This window comes from Macaca thibetana, chromosome 18 (genome assembly GCF_024542745.1).
Source record: "Macaca thibetana thibetana isolate TM-01 chromosome 18, ASM2454274v1, whole genome shotgun sequence".
NCBI lineage: Eukaryota > Metazoa > Chordata > Mammalia > Primates > Cercopithecidae > Macaca > Macaca thibetana.
Window position 1 is genome coordinate 29,760,707 of NC_065595.1, and position 20,572 is coordinate 29,781,278.

Genomic DNA, 20,572 nt, shown 5'->3' on the forward strand with positions numbered 1-20,572 from the left:
GCGCCTGTAATCCCAGCTACTTGGGAGGCTGAGGCACAAGAATCCCTTGAACCTGGGAGGTAGAAGTTGCAGTGAACCGAGATCGCACCACTGCACTCCAACCTGGGTGACAGAGGGAGACTCTGTCTCAAAAAAAAAAAAAGAAAAAATAAGAGAGATAATTACATAGCTTGGGTGGGGGTGGGAAGAAGTAGGACATAATTGCTGTCTCATTTTAATGCCTCTCTGGGCCTGATAATTTAAGAGGGGTCACATTCCTCAAATAAGAAGTATTCCTATATATATTCTTTTCTTTCTCAATGTCTTCTTCACTTGCGCTAAATTGAAAGCAACCTGACAAAAAAGTTAAATTATTTAATATGTAAAGGAATAGCATTTTGATTACTTTGAAGTATGGACAGTATCTCAATTAAGTTAATAAAATATTTGTAGGTTACTTATGTGAATCTTACTTTCATAAACAGATAAGCTTTGTTTCTATGATCTACATGGATTTTACTTTAATAAATAGATAAGCTTTGTTTCTATGATCTACATGGATTTTACTTTAGTAAATAGATAAGCTGTGTTTCTATTGGTACACCAGTTTTTTTTTTTTCCTAAAGGATATTCCTCAAATACTTGAAGGTGCTAAAAATTTACATCTTTTAAGATATTTAAACCTTTCCCACGTCAAGTTTGTTTGTATACCAATTACTGCTCTTTGTCAGTTGCAAAAGTCAAACTTCAAATTAATCCTTGTCTGAATTACCATATATTCAAAATTATGAGAGTCAATTAACTTTTATTACATATAAAAGATTATTATTTGGATGAAGATGAGCGTATCTAAAGTGAAGAGATGGAAGCTAATTGGCTCAGACTATGACAGGAGATCTTTGAAATTGTCTTTCATTCTCCAAAACCATTGCTTACATAAAGCTGTCTTGACCTGTACTGTTGTGGTGATGGATTATGGACAATAACAGGGAGGCCGAGCTAAGTAGATGGTATTGGAGAGACAGGGAGCCCTGCCTTGGGGGCTGGGGAGTGGAACGTGTGCAGATGACACGGCCAGGGGAAATAAGTCTAGAAAGATAAAATGGGGCAGAGCTTGGAAAGCTCTGAAGATCTGTATGAGGAGCCTGAACTTAAAAAGTTCTTGAGGATTCTAGGAAGATTGATTAGATGTGAAATGATGTGAAGTGCACAGAGAATAAAATCAGGGCAATTTGTTTTGATTTCTTAATTAATCTATAAACTTCTTAAGGGTAGGGTTTTATTTTTCATCTATTTGGTCTCCTTGGTCACATTATGCCCAAGATGTGCATTCAGAAAATATTCTAAAGGCTGGGCATGGTGGCTCATGCCTGTAATCCCAGCCACTTTGTGGGTCTGAGGCGGGCGGATCACTTGAGCTCAGGAATTTGAGACCAGCCTGGCCAACGTGGCGAAACCCCATCTCTGCGAAAAATATAAAAATTGACCAGGTGTGTTGGCACACGCCTGTAATCCCAGCTACTCAGGAGGCTGAGGCAGGAGAATCGCTTGAACCCAAGAGGCAGAGCTTGCAGTGAGCCAAGATCTCACCACTGCACTCGAGCCTGGGTGACAGAGCAAGACTGCATCTCGATAAAAAAGTGTATATATATATGCACACATATATATACACACACACACACATTTACATGTACGTATATTTATACATATATATGTGTGTATGTGTGTCTATATATAAAATTGTTTATTGAACCCAAACCAATGAAGTGACAGGATTACCAAAAAACATATGCTTGAGGTTGAAGCCATGAGACTCTGGAATTTTCACAAATCTTTTAGGGTCTCTCTCTGTCACCCAGGCTGGAGTGCAATGGCACAATCTCAGCTCAATGCAACCTCCACCTCCTGGGCTCAAGCAATCCTCTTGTCTCAGCCTCCTGAGTAGCTGGGACTGCAGGCACGCACCACCACACCCAGCTAATTTTAAAATTTTTTGTAGAGATGGGGTTTTGCCATGTTGCCCAGACTGGTCTTGAACTCCTGGGCTCAAGTAATCTGCCTGCGTTTGCCTCCGAAAGCACTGGGATTACAGGCGTGAACCCCTGCACCTGGCCTGAAATCTTCTTGCTAATTGATATTCAAGATAACTTGTAAGACAGAGGGCAGGTGGTTCTTCCTTCCCTCATTACCAGTTCAAATGAATAATGTGGCCCCAGAGCACCTGATGCTGAATAACATTGGTATACGTTCCCCTTCATTACTTTCTCTTTTGTTCAGATCTGCAGGTTGTGGAACCCAAGCCTCAAAGAACTGACTGGCTACTTTTAGAAAGCCCTAAATTCAAAACTTGAAAGCAGAAAAAATAGAAAATGATTTTTCATTTGTATTTCCTGTAAAACAACCAACTCTTATTACGTAACTTTCAAATCTCATTGATTTTACAGAGTTTCCATCTTTATGTCATCTTTCTGGAAGCTTATTGATTAAACAGTGTGTGTTGTCTTTATTTACCCCCTGCCCACAACCTAGCCTCACTCCACAGCACATCTCCTGGGTATGCCCTGGAGCTTCCAGCGTTGGAAGCTTTGTGGTTGATAATGCCTATTTTGATTTCAGCAGTAAAGTTACCAAGGACTAGAAATCCCCTGCTCCCCACTTTAGCAACTGAAGCTCATTTTGTTTCTAATTGCCAGACATTTTAGGTGGAAGAGGAATGATGACTGGATGTGGGGAGAGGAGGGAGGAAAAACATCATAAAGGGCTCTAGCTAAGAGCTTTCCAGAAAGACAAGGGCTTTCCATTCAGTATTCGGAGTTTACTTGTCTAAAATATTTTAGCAAAATTGCTATAGCTCTAAGCTGCATTGTCAAGTGACACCATGAAGACAAACATCTCATATAGCAGGTTCTTGTAAGGAAACAGCAAAGGGAAGGGGGAGGGGTTACTCCCTACTGCCAATGACTGGTCATAGTCAAGCTTTGGCTATTAAATTAATTCCCCATCAACATCACAAATGCCCAGGGTAGGGGGGCCACTGAAATCATTATGGTAGATCAGTCCCTTTCATGACCATTAGTGCAATTCTGCAAAGGCTCCCAGGCCACTAACTGTTTCAGCACACCATCTCATGAAGTATCCTGACTATACCCTTAGATGACCATTTGGGGTACATGTTTGGGAGGGGAGTTGGAAATAATTTCCTGCATCAATGATGTGTGCCTTGGTGATGGTTAAGGCCATATTTTCATTATCAGTAAAGAGATCATGCTAACATTAGGAGCTGCCCGACTGGAAGAGTGTCGCCACTATAATTCTTTATTAACTGTAACTCATTGAATAGTGGTGTCACCCCCAAGAAATTGCTGTGGGGACCCTCACCCAATGAGTGACCATCTTTTGTACCACAGAGAAAGCCTATTGTCATAAACAAGTTAACATCTTACCACACACAAATTATAGTAGTACTGAACAAAATGTCTCTTTACTTAAGCTACTATTACATTTAATTAGTTGCTGGGAAATAAGAAATGCATTTTCTAATAAGCTAACTCATTGTAATTCCTGTCTTCCGTCTGTAGAATCAAATTCAAGTGTTATGAAGGCCTCAAACAAATGTTTGTTTCCGTGAAAGTGAAAAGAAACACTAAAAATGTGATAAGGATTTTAAAGACTCAGATAAATGAAGGAATAGTTTGCTAAAAGCCCATCATGTGTCAAGTACTGTGCTGGGGGCCATGGGTTTGGAGTCAGATCCCCCAAAAGCTGAAACACAGGCCTTGCTTTCCACAGGCTCACAGACCAGGGGCAGGAGATTCCCACGTGGTAATTTGAATACAAATTGGTTAGTGGTAAAGGCCTTCTCAGAATTGCAGAGGGCAGGGGGAGAGATTGATCAGGCTGTAAGATCTAGGGAGGACGCTCCTTGTGGGGTTTAAACAGGCCTGGAAAAAATGCTTAAATGGGGTGCGGTAGGGGAGCAATAGAGAGGGTTGCATAGTCCTAGACATGAAAATAGGCAAGAGGCTGGGCGCAGTGGCTCACGCCTGTAATCCCAGCACTTTGGGATGCCAAGATGGGTGGATCCTGAGGTCAGAGTTCGAGATCAGCCTGGCCAACATGGGGAAACCCCGTCTCTACTAAAAATACAAAAGTTAGCTGTGTGTGGTGGCGGGGGCCTGTAAACCCAGCTACTCGGGAGGCTGAGGCAGGAGAATTGCTGGAGGCCAGGAGGCGGCGGTTGCAGTGAGCTGAGACAGTGCCACTGCACTCCAGCCTGGGCGAAAGAGCAAGACTCCGTCTGAAAAAAAAAAAATAGACATGAAATGTAGACATTTTCGAGGAAGTGAAAGGAGCTGACTGTGATGAAAGTGAGTCTGTGATGTCTCTGAGCTAGGAGGACAGCAGAAGGGAAGCGGATATGATGTGGGGCAGCCATGTGGCTGGGTTAGGATACTGGCAGCCCTGCACAACCCCGAGAGTGTACACCTCCTAAAATTCTCCTAGGACATATGTCTTTCTGGTCTCACCTTAGTCCTGCCCCTGATTGTACAGAACAAACATCATGATGAACACTGGACAGAAGAACCCAGCTTGCAACTTCTTTAAGGGCAGGGAGAACCATATCATTTTTTCAAAAAAAAGTTTTTGTTTTTTTTTTGAGAGAGTCTCCCTTTGTTGTCCAGGCTGAGGTATAGTGGTGGGATCTTGATTCACTGCAACCTCTGCTTTTTGGTTCAAGTGATTCTCCTGCTTCAGCCTCCCGAGTAGCTGGGATTACCGGCACCTGCCACCACGCCTGGATAATTTTTCTATTTTTAGTAGAGATGAGGTTTCCCCACGTTGGCCAGACCGGTCTCGAACTCCCTACCTCAGATGATCCACCTACCTCAGCCTCCCAAAGTGCTGGGATTACAGGCTTGAGCCACCGTGTCCAGCGTTTTTGGATTGTATATTTATCTGTCTATTCCCTGTGCTCTAGTGCTGAGGAGACAGACTGAAACCCAGAGGATTCTCAATAAATGTTTATTGAATGAATAAATATTTGTTTAATGACACAGTCAGGGTAACCAAGGCAAATGTGGTAAGCAAATGAATAGTGGAGTTCTAAATAATCAGTCTCCAAATAGAAATTCAGCAATAAAAACGTATTTGTTGTGTTAATGTGTCAAGAGGAGACCTTGGCCTGGAATGAGTTCAGTATTTAAAAGCCATTTTCCAAGGGGTAGAAGAATGGAATGTGTATAACTTTGGATCAAAATGTGTGTAAGTTGTAATCAAACTCAAGGTCTGATGCCTTGACATTGGGGCAAATACATGATTCAAAAGGCAAAACTGCAAAGCAGAAAAATGTTTTGCAAGATTTGTAACAGTTAAAGTGCTCTCCTCTGACATCCTTTACTGAAGGGAATTTTTAAAAAGTCATTTAATACAAATACTACATCTTAAAAATAACATATAAATGTCACTCTTTTCTTAGGTTTGAGGTTGCTATGTTACTTAATTACATTAAATGTAATTTCTGCTAATCAAAAGAAAAAAATTTTTTTTTTTTTGCCCAGTTTTTGTGGAATAATGTATGTGTAGTCTAAGTAAATATTCATTTGAGGCCGGGTGCAGTGGCTCACACCTGTAATCCTAGCACTTTGGGAGACTGAGGCTGGAAGATCACTTGAGCCCTGGAGTTTAAGACCAGCCTGGGCAACATGGTAAGACCCAGTCTCTACAAAAAAATAAAAAAATAGCTGGGCACGGTGGTGCATGCCTGTAGTCCCAGCTACTAGGGAGGCTGAGGTGGGAGGTTCGCTTGAGCCTGGAAGGTCAAGGCTGCAGTGAGCCATGATTGCACCACTGCACTCCAGCCTGAGTGTAGAGTGAGAACTGGTCTCAAGAAAGAAAAAAAATCATTTGAGAGAATATATTCTTAACATAAAATTTATAATAATGAATTCAACTTTACTTTATTGTAATGGTGGTTTACATTTCAGAAACAAACAGAAAGCTAGAATTCTCCTTTATCTGGGGACTGACATCAAAATGAGAAAGGTAGCAAATGTCATTCTTCTACAACTACTTAGTATGGTAGAATCAAGGCAAGACAGTAGGTTTCTAACAGCCCCTGGGTTTTTAAGCGATGGGCAGCTCTGCCTGCACTGTATTCATACTCCACTAGGACTGAATTAATAAAAAAAAAAGTGAGCTTAATAATATTCTTTTTCTATGATTAAATATATTCACTGTCCAATAGATACATGAATACAGTGTCTGTTTGTTTTCAGAAGCAAGAATTGTAAGGTAGAAATGCCCCTAGAGAACAGAGGTGCACAATGGGTCTGTCTCCCGGGTCAGCACCCAGCCTTCACCACCTGCCTCCCGCCTCCCTCCCTTCCTTCGCCCATTGCTATATCAAAAACCCCTGCAGTCTATTTGTTCATGTATTCTGTTGGGGGCATGTGCACAGAAATTAAAAAAAACACCTCTTAGACTTGTTTTTATTTTTTCGTTTTGTTTTGCTTTTTTGAGACACCTGTAATCCCAGCACTTTGGGAGGCCGAGGCAGGCGGATCACCTGAGATCAGGAGTACGATACAAGCTTGGCCGACACAGTGGAACCCCATCTCTACTAATAATAGAAAAATTAGCTGGGCATGGTGCCACATGCCTGTAATCACAGTTACTTGGAAGGCTGAGGCAGGAGAATTGCTTGAACCCAGAGGTTGCAGTGAGCTGAGATCACTCCAGCCTGGGCGACAAGAGTAAAACTCCATCTCAAAAAAAAAAAAAAAAAAAAAAGAAAATAATAAATGCTTTCAGTGAGAAAATTCAAATCACATAGAAAGGTAAACAAAAGCTTCCTTCTTCACCCAATTACTCTCTTCCTAGAAGGTTCCTGTTAATAATTTCTTAAGTGTCTTTTCAGAAAAAAGGGCTATGTACCAGCATCTTTTTCTTTTTGAAATGTAGAAACATTGAATTATAATATATTTTATTTTAAACCTTGCTCGTTTCATTTAATAAACTTTGAACATGTTTTCATTATCAGTGTGTACAGTATAGATCTTCCCATATTCTTTTTATAATGCTTCCTAGTATTCTATTGTATAAAGGTATTCTGTATTTATGTACACTGTGCCCTGCTGGTGGACATTTGTGATAATTTATTTTGCTGTTACAAAGAATACCCTTCAATGAATACCCTTTTACATATAACTCGATATCATCTTTTGTATGAATTCATGAGGTCACTGGGCCGTTACATACAGTGACATAAGTTGTACATTGCATAAAGTGCCTTCTCTATGAGGGCACCATTCGGTTTGTAGACATCATAAATTTAAATAGTTATTATGATACTTTTCTGGCAGATAGACATAAAATCTCTTGATGAGGAGATATTTTATTCTAATTTGAACAAAATCACCATGGCCCTGGGTAAATCAATATTAACAGAACAACTGAGTCAAAGGGCATAACGCGGCCATGGTGGCTCACGCCTGTACTTTGGGAGGCCGAGGCATGTGGATCATCTGAGGTCAGGAGTTTGAGATGAAACTCAAACTCAGGAGTTCGGCAAAAGCCTGTCTCTAGTACAAATATAAAAATTAGCCAGGCGTGGTGGCGCATTCCTGTAATCCCAGCTGCTCAGGAGCTGCCTTAAAAAAAAAAAAAGAAGGCATATGAGGCATATGCACATGCACTTTTGATAAAATATTGTCAACTTTCTCTCCAAAATGGTTGTACCAAGAGAGATTGATTTTTAACAGACAATCGGGATTGATTTCTAAGATCTAAAACATATTGTGTTGTTTTAAGTCATGGTCAACTTTTATTTGCCTGAGGTTGTAAGAAAGAATGAGAACAGGAATAGCCAAAAGCTACCTCCCCAAAAATTCCCAATGAGAAAATCAGGTAATTTGCATGTTACCTATTTTCCTTTCCTTTCTAGGGATGATCTAATGCACAGTTCCTTGAAGGATTGGATGCCAGCAGGAGAGAAAATAATCTGCTCTAGTTGCAGGGCACCTGAAACCTGCATAGTTGGTTCCTGAACATATATATGTTGATAAAAATGTTTGCTTTTGTTCTTTTTTTTTTTTTTCTGAGATGGAGTCTCACTCTGTTGCCCAGGCTGGAGTGTGGTGGCACAATCTTGGCTCACTGCAACCTCCTTCTACTGGGTTCAAGTGATTCTCTCATGTTCAAGTGATTCTCCCACCTCAGCCTCCCCAGTAGCTGGGACAACAGGCGCATGCCACCACGCCTGGCTCATTTTTGTATTTTTAGTAGAGATGAGGTTTTGCCTTGTTGGCTAGGCTGGTCTCGAACTCTTGACCTCAGGTGACCCGCCCTCCCCCTTGGCCTCCCAAATTGTTGGGATTACAGGTGTGACCTCTTGTGCCTGGCTGTTCTTTTGTTCTTTACTGGAGAAATTAAATGAACAATAATGGGAAAGGTGCAGTAATGCTGTGATGGAGTTGTGGGAAGCTGGTATTATAGGATCAAAGGCAGGATTGTTGCAATGTATCTGTTGTAGAGTATATAAAAAAAAAGGTTCTACTCTTAGAGTCTTCTTCAATCTCAAAAGGAAGAGTCAACGGTTCCAGTAATAGACTGGATCTTTATGACAGCAGCAGGCATGGTAAAGCACTTTTGGGCATGGGTTTATTGTTTTATTGGTCACATTGTGCCTGACATCACTCCCAGTCTCATCAGAAAATGGCTACTCATGATTCTCATCATAAAATGCCTACAGGTTTGTCGCTTTGTGGGATTTGACTGGATTCTACTGTAAGTGTAAAATTGAAGGACAAGCCGTGGAATGTTAAGACTATGGTTAGTTCAAGAGGAAGGAATATGTTAAGCAATGCTCAAAACAAACTTAAAATAGAAACAAGGCAGGTGGGGGTGGGGGGGGCAGAGAAGAAAACAAGTTGAGAAAAGATTTTTTAAAAAGTGGGAGGAAGGAAGCCCATGGGAATAAGAATCTGCCTTTAGAGGCGAAAGGCAGAATCCATAGAAAAACTCTGGCTGGACAAAGCTCAAGAGGAAGCCAAACATTTAGATCCCAACCCTTTCACCTAGCTTTGAGACTTTGGGGGAAGTTCCCCACTCACTCTTCCCCACTCCCCCAAGTTTCCCCATATGTCAAAGAAGCACAAGAATGACCCCCTTTCCAAGGTTGAGAGGAGAAAATGACAAATAGCCTAAGAAGACTTTGAGGTGTTAAGAGCAGAGATCATAGGCAGTGTTGTCTGCAGGATTGGTTTGACGTCTCATGGTGCTGTTTACTGATTCTGTTCTCTTCCACAATAAAACATGTATAGCTTTCTCGCTGGGCCCTTGCACAAATAGGAAATGTAACGTGAGAATCTTAGAAGTTTGCAAAACTGCATCATTTAGAATGTATCATTAGCAATTATCAGGGGCAGATAGCAGAGGCCTTATTATGTATTTCTTTCTTGTGATAAAACTCTCATCTGGCCTATGTTTCATCCTCAAGGACAAAATGTGGTTTATTGTTCACTGCAAGCTTGTTTAAAGGACAGAGATGCTTCTAGGCTGATTCATATTCACCCTTCATCAGGATAAGCACAGAGCGAGAAGCTAGCCACGCTGTGCTCCTCATTGCCTAGCTCAGGTAAGACAGCACAGAACAGTTTCAGGATTCAACTGATTCTGCTAGACATTGTAGTTCAACACAGTTGATTGATTGCTAAAGACTTAACCAGTTCAACTGAAAAATGTTTACAGAAGTTCACAATTACCTTTTGGAAGTGGGGTGTTGGTGATGGTATGGGAGTAATTAATATCTCAGGTAGGAAAGGCATTTAAACTTGAACTTTTTTTAAAATTTTAATTTAATTTAATTTTTATTTGTTTATTTTTTATTTTTTGAGATGGAGTCTCACTCTTGTGGCCCAGGCTGGAGTGGAGTGCAGTGGTGTGATCTTGGCTCACTGCGACCTCTGCCTCCCAGGTTCAAGTGATTCTCCTGCCTCAGCCTCCGAAGTAACTGGAATAACAGGCATGCACCATCATACCTGACTAATTTTTGTATTTTTAGCAGAGATGGGGTTTCACCACGTTGGCCAGGCTGATCTTGAACTCCTGACCTCAGGTGATCCTCCTGTGTTGGCCTCCCAATGTGTGGGGATTATAGGCGTGAGCCGCTACTCCTGGCCTTTTATTTTTTAAAACTTTTTTTTAAAAAGACAGTGTCTTGGCTGAATGTGGTGGCTCACGCCTATAATCCCAGCACTTTGGTAGGCCAAGGTGGCCGGATCACAAGGTTAGGAGATTGAGACCAGCCTGGTCAACATGGTGAAACCCCACCTCTACTAAAAATACAAAAAATTAGCCGAGCATGGTGGCACGCACCTGTAGTCCCAGCTACTCGGGAGGCTAAGGCAGGAGAATTGCTTGAACCTGGGAGGCAGAGGTTACAGTGAGCTGACAGCACACCACTGCACTCCAGCCTGGGTGACAGAGCAAGACTCTGTCTCAAGAAAAACAAGAAAAGAAAAAAAGAAAAGAAAAGGCAATGTCTTGTTCTATCACCCAGGCTGGAGTGCAGTGACACAATCATGTCTCACTTTAGCCTTGACCTCCTGAGCTCAAGCAATCCTCCTGCCTTAGCCTCCTAAGTAGCTAGGACCACAGGTACATGCCACCTTGCCTGGGTAATTACAAAATTTTTTTTTAACTATAGAGATGGGGGTCTCCCTATGCTGCCTAGGCTGGTCTCAAACTCCTAGGCTCAAGTGATCTTCCCGCCTCAGTCTCCCAAAGTGTTTGGATTACAGGCGTGAGCCACCATGCCTGGCTAAACTATTATTTGCAATTATCTTATACTGAATGTATTCCTAGGCTGTGTTGTTTCTTCAGTTTCTTGTGGGATGCCTTTTTCTTGTGTGTAAATATCTCTTCTGGTTTAGAAACAATTTGTTCCTTTTCAGCGAAGACCATCTCCATGCAGCAGAGGGATCTCTCATATGGGTTAATCTGACCATGAGCTCTGTAAATATGGTGTACATCTTGGCTTTGTTCAACTGAATGTGCTCGATGATCCAAGAATCTACATCTAAACCCTGCAGTTCAGCATTGCTCTCTGCATTTTTAAGCACATGCAGCAAAAATTCGACACTTTTTTTGGGTCACGAAGCCTGCGTCCAGCCCCATGGTTTGGCCTGGGCACACACGCCAGCTCCACCTTTGTAATGATGGAAAGGCACACAGTGCCTCTGAAAAGTGACATCTTTCAGGTACTTGGTGTTTTTTGGGGTATGTATACCTTGATGGCCTGCACAGTTACACGGGTGTTCTTAAAGGTAACATAAAGATTTGAACGCCTTGGTTTGCATGATTTTGTGGAGTTTTCTGAGTCAAGGGATAGGCAAGTCATTTTCAGAGATTACCCCAGGCCAAGAGGCTACAGAAAGAGCTTGAATTTTTTCTCGCATTCTGGCACCAATAGTAACTACCAAGAAATAAAATAGAGAAAACGGAAGGCATAACAGCCAGATGGAGGGTTGGATGAGACAGCTTACTGTTTAGAGTTTGGAGAACTGCATCTGGGCGTGAGGAGACCTGGGCCATGGGGCACTCCTGTCTCCATGTGCTGGAGGGTATTTGAAGCCGAGGGATAAACCCCAAAACTTCTTCCTGCAGCATCGATTTCATGCAAAGACTAGCAGCCAAAATACCTGTGTTTTTAGATTATAACGCATAGGTAGAGGAGTGGGAAGCAAATGTGGCATGAAGTTTGGGAAGGGTCTCCCAAGGCTGTCCACCTTGGAGGCGAGTGGATTGTGGAGGAGTCAGGTTAGGTGGCTCATCGGGGTGGCTAGCTGGCGTGCTTTCATGGCCTCGTGTTCTCGCTGGGCCTGCCTCGGAGGCGTTTCTCATCTCTGTCTAACTGGTTTCACTAAGCACAGGAGTGGATGCTCCATCCTCTACGAAGGGTTTTCCCTAGTGACTGCCCTTTGACTCATTATCACCTCCTCTCCTTGGCTCTTATCAATTCCTGCCTTGCGCTGTGGGCACATAAGCCCCAGTCCCAAGTCCGCTGCTGGTCGATTCTCCTGGAGAGCGCAGTGTGAGTGTTGGCCCCACCTGCCGAGCACTCTGCCTCCATGGAAGCAGGATCTCAGTAAACACTGGAAGAAAGAAAGAAAGAAAGAGAAGCTGGTAATCACAACCTGTGGCTAAGGAGGTGGCTGATTTTATTTCTTTTTAGAAGTGAAAATCAAGAGAGGGTTTCACTTAGCTGGAGGGCGGGGTGCGGGGGATGTATTTCCTGAAAGAAGACGAGAGGGAGGAAACTTAAATCTCTCCCTTTAAGATAAATTTCCTGGCAGGGCGCGGTGGCTCATGCCTGTAATCCCAGAGGCGGGCAGATCACCTGAGGTCAGGGGTTGGAGACCAGTCTGGCCAACATGGTGAAACCCCGTCTCTTTCAAAAACACAAAAATTAGCTGGGGTGGTGGCAGGCGCCTGTAGTCCCAGCTACTCGGTAGGCTGAAGCATGAGAATCACTTGAACCTGGGAGGAGGAGGTTGCAGTGAGCCAAGATACCCCCACTGCACTCCAGCCTGGGTGACAGAGTGAGACTCTGTCTCATTTAAAAAAAAAAAAAGAAATGAAATAAAAAAGATAAATTTCCTGATTACACATTATGCATGCACACACACAGGGAAGTGCTTCTGAAAGTCCTGAAACTGAAGATAAACCATTTTGATTGGTGACTCTCTTTTGTCCTTATCTGCATCTAAACAGAAGGTGAATTTTGGATTGCTTTAGCTTTGCCTGTTGCCCTTTTCATCAGTAATGCAGGCTAAATAATTACCCTCTTTGCTTTTTCCAATTGTGTCAGCCCCAGTGTACTTCTGGCAATAAGGAAATGTTAATTGAGAATGAAAATAGAGTCATTAAACCCTTACATTAAATAATTATGGTGTGTTCTTTTAAAGACATCGTGTTATTGGTATACAAATATGTTGCAATCAAGTTATCAAACTTGCCCTCTAATTTCCAAAGAACAGTACTGTGACCCAGGGCCACATAAGGAGAATCTTAGACTCTTGTGGGCATCATGAGTTGATTTTGATGCTTCCCATGTTTGTGCTGTGTCTGGGATTCTCTAGGGGCAGTTAGCTGCATCCAGGCCCTTTATGAGAATTGTTTAGTAGAGCTGAAGGCAGCACTGTGCAAGTATCAGAGAGGCTCCTGGACATCAATTCCAGTTCTGGCCCTGATTTTCTTTGTAGTTTTAAGCCAAACAGGAAAATTTATCTGCATAGTAGTTCTCCTATTTAGCAGTAGAGAAGATACTATTTCTCTGTGAAATGTCTTAAAACTTGAATACAAAGAAACTTTAGACACAAGGGATTATTAATAGCGTGCCTGCTGTGTTTCTGTTCGAGGGGAGGAGGGGATGTCAATTTCAGTTTTGATTCACAAAGGAGATTCTGCAGAGAATCTTTACAGTCATACTTCAGACTTCCCTTCTCTAGTCTCCTCTGTTCTTTGGATAATCTTATTACCTTTTTGGTCATTCTAAGCACTACATGGATTAGTTCAGTATATAGATTATGGCCATATAAACCTCATTCTCACTCTTGGCCGATAACCTCACTCTGGTTTTACTGAAAAGATTAAAGCTATTTTGGAAGAATTGAACTCGCCCATTCCTCTCAGTTTCGTGTTGATATATCTTCATCTCTGTGGCTGTCTCCCAGTTGCAGACAGAGGCAGCCACCTTTCTTTCTCCTCCAGAGCTAACCCTTTCCTTTGTGCCCTTGATGCCCCCCTCCACCTCTTCCTATTACCACTACTCGGCACCACCCACATATTAGGGCTCCCTTGCAACCACTTTCAAACAAGCCCAGGCTTTATTCCATTTTAAAAAGCACACAAGAAAACCAAAATGCTTTTGCCTGACCTTGCTGTCTCTTCTAGTCTATTTATTGCTTTCCTTTTGCAGCAAGACATCTCAATTTCCTCTTTCCTCATAGCCCCTTAGTTTTGCAGTCTAGCTTCCTTTCTCTATCACTCTATTGAAATTGTCACAGTGGTGCCCTTGTAACTTAATCTGAAAAGGGTGATGTTTTAGCCTCATTCTTCTTATTTTCTCAGCAGCATCGATTTTCTTTCTTTCTGCCTTTTTTCTTTCATATTCCACTCTGACATAGTTCTCTGGTTTATATTTTTCTGCTTATCTCCTCATTGGGTTTTCTAGACCAGTCCACTGCATAGCATCATAGCTGAGTCCAAGCTCTCACATTAGCCTGCCTGTGGCTGAATTTTAACTCTGCCATGAATTAACTGCATGACCTTTGTCAAGGTAATCTCCCTGTGCCTCAGTTTCTCCAGCCTTAAAATGGAGACTATAGTAGGAGTATTAACTTTTGGTTTGATGTAACAATTGAATGAGATAGTCTATGTAATATTTATCCCAACATTTGGCACATAGAAGTTTTCATTATCTATTAGCATAACAATAAGCCCCTCCATCTTCGAAAATATAACTGTTCTTTTTTTCTGTTAGGACATATTTTCCATATGACCCAAGGCAGAGCGAGACGATAACTAATTATTGATAAATAGATTTATGCACATGGTTGGAGAGTCCGGGGAAGAAGGGATGATGAGGGAGAGAGGCTCCTAAATTCTGCAGGTGCTGTAATTCCCTGATTTTAATTTTGCTTTACTTTTTACCAACAAATCATTTTGAGAGCTTAAATCGCTCCTTTCAGGACATATGGTGTTTCTTGAGCAGGAAGGGACATCAGCGGTTAAAGCTCTTGTTGTTGGTGCAACAGTCAGTCACGATGAGTCTGCCTGGCATGGAACACAGTGTCCCATCCTTAGATTAAATGCGCTCTTAACAGGATTATGTAAGGAAGGAGGCAGCCACGGCGGCATCTCTGTGCAGAGGCCGCCTGGAACCCGTCCATTGAGTCATGCCGCCATCTCGCGGCCGCAGGGGGAACGGGCCTTGACAGGGCCGTTTTGTTTGGTGCAGAGGGAAGGTCCCCAGAAGTGCTGTCTACAGAATTTCTGCAGAAAGTGTGGGTCAGGCTGACATGAGGGAAGAATGACGGGGGATATCACAGCAAGGAGAAGGAAAAACACCTCAGCATGGCGTGGGGAAGCAAAGGGCGCAAGTGATGCTTGTGCCAGCCCATAGTATTCTTGTCGGTTTCATTCCAGAACAATTCCCACTCCCGCCCCAATACTCTATAAACTTTGACTTTCCCCTCTTTTTTGATTCTCACTTTCCATCACTCTGTGCCGACCCGCTATCCTGAACAGACCCTGCGTCACCTCCTAATTTCGCTTCTTGTATGTTAGGAATTCAGGGCTGGGAAAATTTAGCCGAGTCATCACATTTGGCCACTGCCCGGAAAAGCAGCCCTCCCGAGTCAGGAACGGGCTCCGGTTCATCACGTGGCAGCCGCCTGCAGGAGCCGCAGGTAAGGGACACTGTTGGCCGGGGCAGCCCAGACGCAGCGGGAGGCGTCCTGGCTGCACTTGGGTTCCCAAAACCTTTCTGGAATGTCACTGTGGTCACCGGTGTCAGAGGGAGTTCAACCTTTAGGGGATAGCTGTTTGGTAATGTTCTCTTTGTAAAACTGAAGTGGGCAATGTTGACCAGGAAGCTGATTTTGTTTGCTTTTCACAAACTATGTTAATTGATCAGTAGATGGATTATAGATCATTCTACTGTCAGCAATATAATAGAATGGCAGGGATTCAGGGAAGATATTGACGCTTTAAACTGAAATGTCTATGCGGTCTGTCTTCCCTGGTTCAGCACACAGGACATTGCCTGGGAGCTGAACCTAGGCTTATAGTACAGTGACTGAAAGGATAGCTTTCGGAGTCCTGAAATCTGCTCTGCCACTACTCTTTGACTTTGAGTTAACTGTTCAACATTACTTTAAGCCCCAGTTTCTTGTTTTCTAAAATGAAGACGATTTATTTTTATTTTTATTTTTTGAGACAGGATCTTGTTCTGTTGCCCAAGCTGGGGTGCAGTGGCACAATCTCGGCTCACTGCAATCTCTGATTCCTGGGTTCAAGTGATTCTCCTGCCTCAGCCTCCTGAGTAGCTGGGACTACAGGTGTGCACCACCATGTCTGGCTAATTTTTGTATTTTTAGTAGAGGCGGGGTTTCACCGTGTTGCCTAGGCTGGTCTTGATCTCCTGATCTCAAGCAATCTGCCTGCCTCGGCCTCCCAAAATGCTGGGATTTATAGGCATGAGCCACCACACTCAGCCTACTATTGTGATTTATAAGTTCAGTGTTGGAAGGATTTTTAAGCAATCTAACAGTTTCTTCTGCTCATTTTACAGATGAGGAGATAAAATCAAAGTGTTTTATAATTTTGGCCTTCATAATATACCTTTTGGCTTCATTAAATAGAAGGATTATTGACCAAAAATCTAATATTTTGAGTCAGAATGATTCAAGTTTGCAAAAGCAGATGGGAGTCAGTGTAAAGCATAAAACAGTCTTCTAAGTTACCCCAAATCCACATATCCTCAGTGAGATCAGGTATAAGCACAACATGGCAGTGAACACAAGTCCCAGCCGGGGTCTTGGGGTTGGTGAAAATCAGGGGGTCTGCACATAGCTCACTCAGGAGTATGTTCCAGAGGAAGAAGAATTGGTTGAAGAATGCGTGCAGAGATGAGTAAAACTAGAAGCAGAGCTAGCTGTGTCTTTGGCTTCCAAATGGCCAGGTGACCTCCTGGTCTTGGTTATACAAGGCTAGGCACGTGTGGTGACCATAGAAACCCACCAGAAAATGTAATTCTCCTAGGAAAGAATGCCTGTCAGTGTACGGGTGAGTGGGCTTGGAGGAGGAGTTAGAACACCCTAAGAAGTCTTGGAATCTGTATACTACCTTAATTCACAGTGTGTTTAAAACGATCCTCTCTGAGATCCTGTGTTGCAACAGATGAGAATGATCCTTTTGTTTTTGTTGGATTGGGCGTAAAGGACTTAATGTTTTAGAAAGGAGGGAGGCACTGCAGGCAAGAAGGAGGGTGTGGGGGTGGGGGGAGTCCTTTAAGAAGCTGCGAGTACAGGAAACACAAGGCTCTGGCGAGGGGCCTTGTGACCTTGATTTAACTCCTAATTTGTTTTATTTTTTAAGGAAACTTTTAACTGAAGAATAGCATCTTGGAAAAGTTGCATAAATCATAGACAAACAGCTGCTGTGATTTTAGTTTTATTTTTAAAGTGAAATTCAAAGTGCTTCACAAACATATGGTATCAATCTCTTGTTCTCTGCATAGACACTGACCTCCTTCCCTTTCTCATCCCTCAGCCCCAGCTCCCTCCCTGACTTCCATGGTTTCTACTACTGCATGGACTCAGCCTAGCGGAGTTTATTTAATTTCCAGGATAGAAGTTCTTCTATATCAGCATGTGTGTAGCATTGCCAGACACCATATACAAAAAGTGCAATGCTCAGGCCCAGCACTCCCTGAGATTTGGATCCAATAGTTCTGGGGCAGGCCTGGAGTTTATTATTATTATTTATTTTTATTTTTTAGAGACAGGATCTTGGTCTGTCAACCCAGCTGGAGTGCAGTGGCGCAATCGTGGCTTACAGCAGCCTGGGACTCCTGGGCTCAAGGGATGCTCAGCCTCCCAAAGTGCTGGGATTACAGGTGTGAGCCACTGCACCCATCTCTGGCTTGGAATTTATAACACGTACCCTGGGGAATTCTGATATAGAAGGCGCAGCCAACACTGAGAAATGCTTTACTTTTCCCGCACCCAAGATTGAGATGATCCCTGACAACCTGTGAGATTAAACGACATCACGGATTTTCTCTTGTGTTGGGGAGGCAGGGTTTGCTAGAAGAGGTAGTGAGCTCAAGATGGAACTCTGTGAGTTTCTCTAACCACAGATCGAATCTTCCAGGTGGAGCCACTCAGTTCTCATTTACTTTGCCCCGAACGGGAGCATGACCTTGAGTTCTACTTACGCCTATGAAGGCGAGGCTGGCTGCTTGATTTCTGAAGCCTGGGGAAGCTGCCTTGGCTGGCTAAAGCCCTTAGCTGTTATGCTAATCTTGGAAAAGAAGTCAAGCGGAAAGAACAGGGGAGCAGGTTTGTTTTCCTTCCCAATGGAAAGGAGCTTCAAGCATGATTTTCTTATGCCTTGGAACAGAGATACCAGCTGTTTTATAATGAGGCCCGTGCTCTCCTGGGTGAGTGGGCCCTCAGCTTGAGGGAGTTTTGCTTCTTTTATTTTGATTTTGAAATTTGAGAGTTTTTTCATTTGAAGGTAATCTTAATGCTATTAAATTCATAAATATGCTAATTTAAACATCCAATCCTATTTTTCTAAAACAGACATTGCAAGCATACAAATATCTATTCTCTCCACATGTCAGCACCCATTCAGGTCATGGTTTGGAAATGGGGAGAATAGAATTCCCTTAAACTGCAAGTCAGCTGGTGTTTCTTTACAGTTAACGTTAGCAAAATTTATGCAAAATAGTAATTCACAATGGTCTTCTTTATTTGTTAACTCACAAGGAAACACCCTCAAAACTGTATTTTGTTAAAGTGTTCAGAAATGTGGAAAAACTGAACTATATAAATATTGAAAAGTTAAAAATTCCTTAATTTTTTATTCTTGGAACCACTACCACAATTTACAGGGCAATATACCTGATGTAATGAAAAGAAAAAGAAAAAGCTACAGCAGATAAAAGACCATAGGGATGTGCATCTAGCCAATGCTACATTGCATTATCAATAGCTGCACTTTTTGCAAACTGTGACTATGACAGTCCTGAACAAGAAGGGTTTTCTGTTTAAGCTACAGTAAGTTTTCTAACTATGTGTCATCATTCCTTCCATGGCAGATTTTTACAGTTCTTCTAATGCATTTGGGATGACTGTTTCAAGGTAACTTGCTGCTTTCCCAAAACTTCTCATTCTTTCTCCTGCTAAGAACTGTAGCCCTTTACCACTGTTTTTATTTTTTATTTTTTTGGAGACAGAGTCTCGCTCCATCCCCCAGGCTAGAGTGCAGAGGCATGATCTCGGCTCACTGCAACCTCTGCCTCCCGGGTTCAAGCGATTATCATGCCTCAGCCTCCCGAGTAGCTGGGATTACAGACACCCGCCACCATGCCCAGCTAATTTTTGTATTTTTAGTAGAGATGGGGTTTCACCATGTTGACCAGACTGGTCTCGAACTCCTGACCTCAGGTGATCCACTCACCTCGGCTTCCCAAAGTGCTGGGATTACAGGTGTGAGCCACCGTGCCCAGCCTCCTCTTCTGCTGTTTTTAGAACCTTTTGCTACCATATCCACTGTTTCCACTACCAGATCCATAACCATCACCATAGGGACTGCCTGAGCTCCTTCCACCAAAACTGCCCCCTTTCATGGGTTCATAATTTGATTGCTGTTTCAACAATCAAAATGTTTTAACAAGTCTGCTGGGTGATTCCGATGCACACTGAAGTGTGAGAGCCACTGGTTTAATGAGGAAGCCTGTGGGAATACCTTGAAGCAAACAGAGAATCTCGGTTCAGCCAGGTAACTGATGGAAAGAGAAACTCTCGCTAATTGGTGGGGATGCAATTTTCTGGGGTTTTATTTTGGTTCCCCCTTGCAGTGGTGAGAAGATTCCTGTTGGCCAGATATGAAGGAGATATAGGTCCTGGAAGTTATGGGGTGAGGGAGTGTTTTCATGGACCTCTCCGGAATGGAGCAAATCCACCTGGGGTTTCATTGACCAAATCCACCTGGGGGGCAAGGACGGCAGAGAAATCAAGTCCCCGTGCACCTCCAGATCAAGGAAGTCGAATGTTCCAAAGTACAGCTGTTGAAAAGGGTCAGGTTGTATCAGAGAGGAGTGTGTCTTGGTTTGGCCAGGACTTTTCCAGCTTTAGGACTGAAAGTCCCATGTCCCTGGAAGCTCCCCAGCCCTGGGAAAACCAAGACAGTTGGTCACTGGTCACTGTAGTTCAGTGACTGCCTGCTGGAATTACTTGGTGGGCTTTAAAAAATACTGATGCCTGGGCCCCTCTCTGGAGATAATGGTAGACTTGGTCTGGATGTTTAGAAGTTCCTCAGGTGATCCTAAGGTAGCCGGGGTTAAGAATGGCTGCAGCTGCTTGCCTGCCATTTCTCCTATTAAAAAAAATAAAACACAAAACATATACAAGTCAATGGTTCTAATGAGGTTGAACCCCTACCACACATTATATACAAAAATTAGCTCAAAATGGATCAATGACCTAAATAGAAAGGCTAAAACTATAAAATGCTTAAAAGAACATAAAGGGGTAAATCTTCATGACCTTAGATGCGGCAATGGATTCATAGATATAACACTAAAAGCATGAGTAAGAACAATAAAAATACACAAATTTCGTCAAAACTTTTGTGCACAAAGGACATTATCCAGAAAGTGAAAAGACAGCCCACAGAATGGGCTAGAATATTTGTAAATCATATATCTGATAATGGTCTAGTATTCAGAATATATAAAGAATTCTTACAACTCAGAAAAAGACAACCCAACGGAAAATGAGCAAAGGATTTGAATAGAAAT

The 20,572-nt window shown here is 42.7% G+C and overlaps 1 protein-coding gene across 8 annotated transcripts in view; it reads left to right on the forward strand.

The window, feature by feature from the left end:
• Positions 1–20,572, forward strand: part of MRO (maestro) — a 45,333-nt gene that overhangs the window by 7,950 nt on the left and 16,811 nt on the right. Inside the window, exons 2-4 of one of the 8 annotated variants that reach the window (XM_050767769.1) lie at positions 9,476–9,613; positions 15,328–15,449; positions 18,869–18,911. The exons of 1 other annotated variant lie outside the window; for it this stretch is intronic. In XM_050767769.1, coding sequence (XP_050623726.1) covers positions 18,898–18,911 — 14 coding nt within the window. In that variant the 5' untranslated portion in view covers positions 9,476–9,613; positions 15,328–15,449; positions 18,869–18,897. Of the gene's footprint in view, positions 1–9,475; positions 9,614–15,327; positions 15,450–17,527; positions 18,105–18,134; positions 18,206–18,868; positions 18,912–20,572 lie in introns of those variants that run through there. 6 more of the 8 variants (XM_050767768.1, XM_050767766.1, XM_050767767.1 and 3 more) reach the window with 6 other exon arrangements.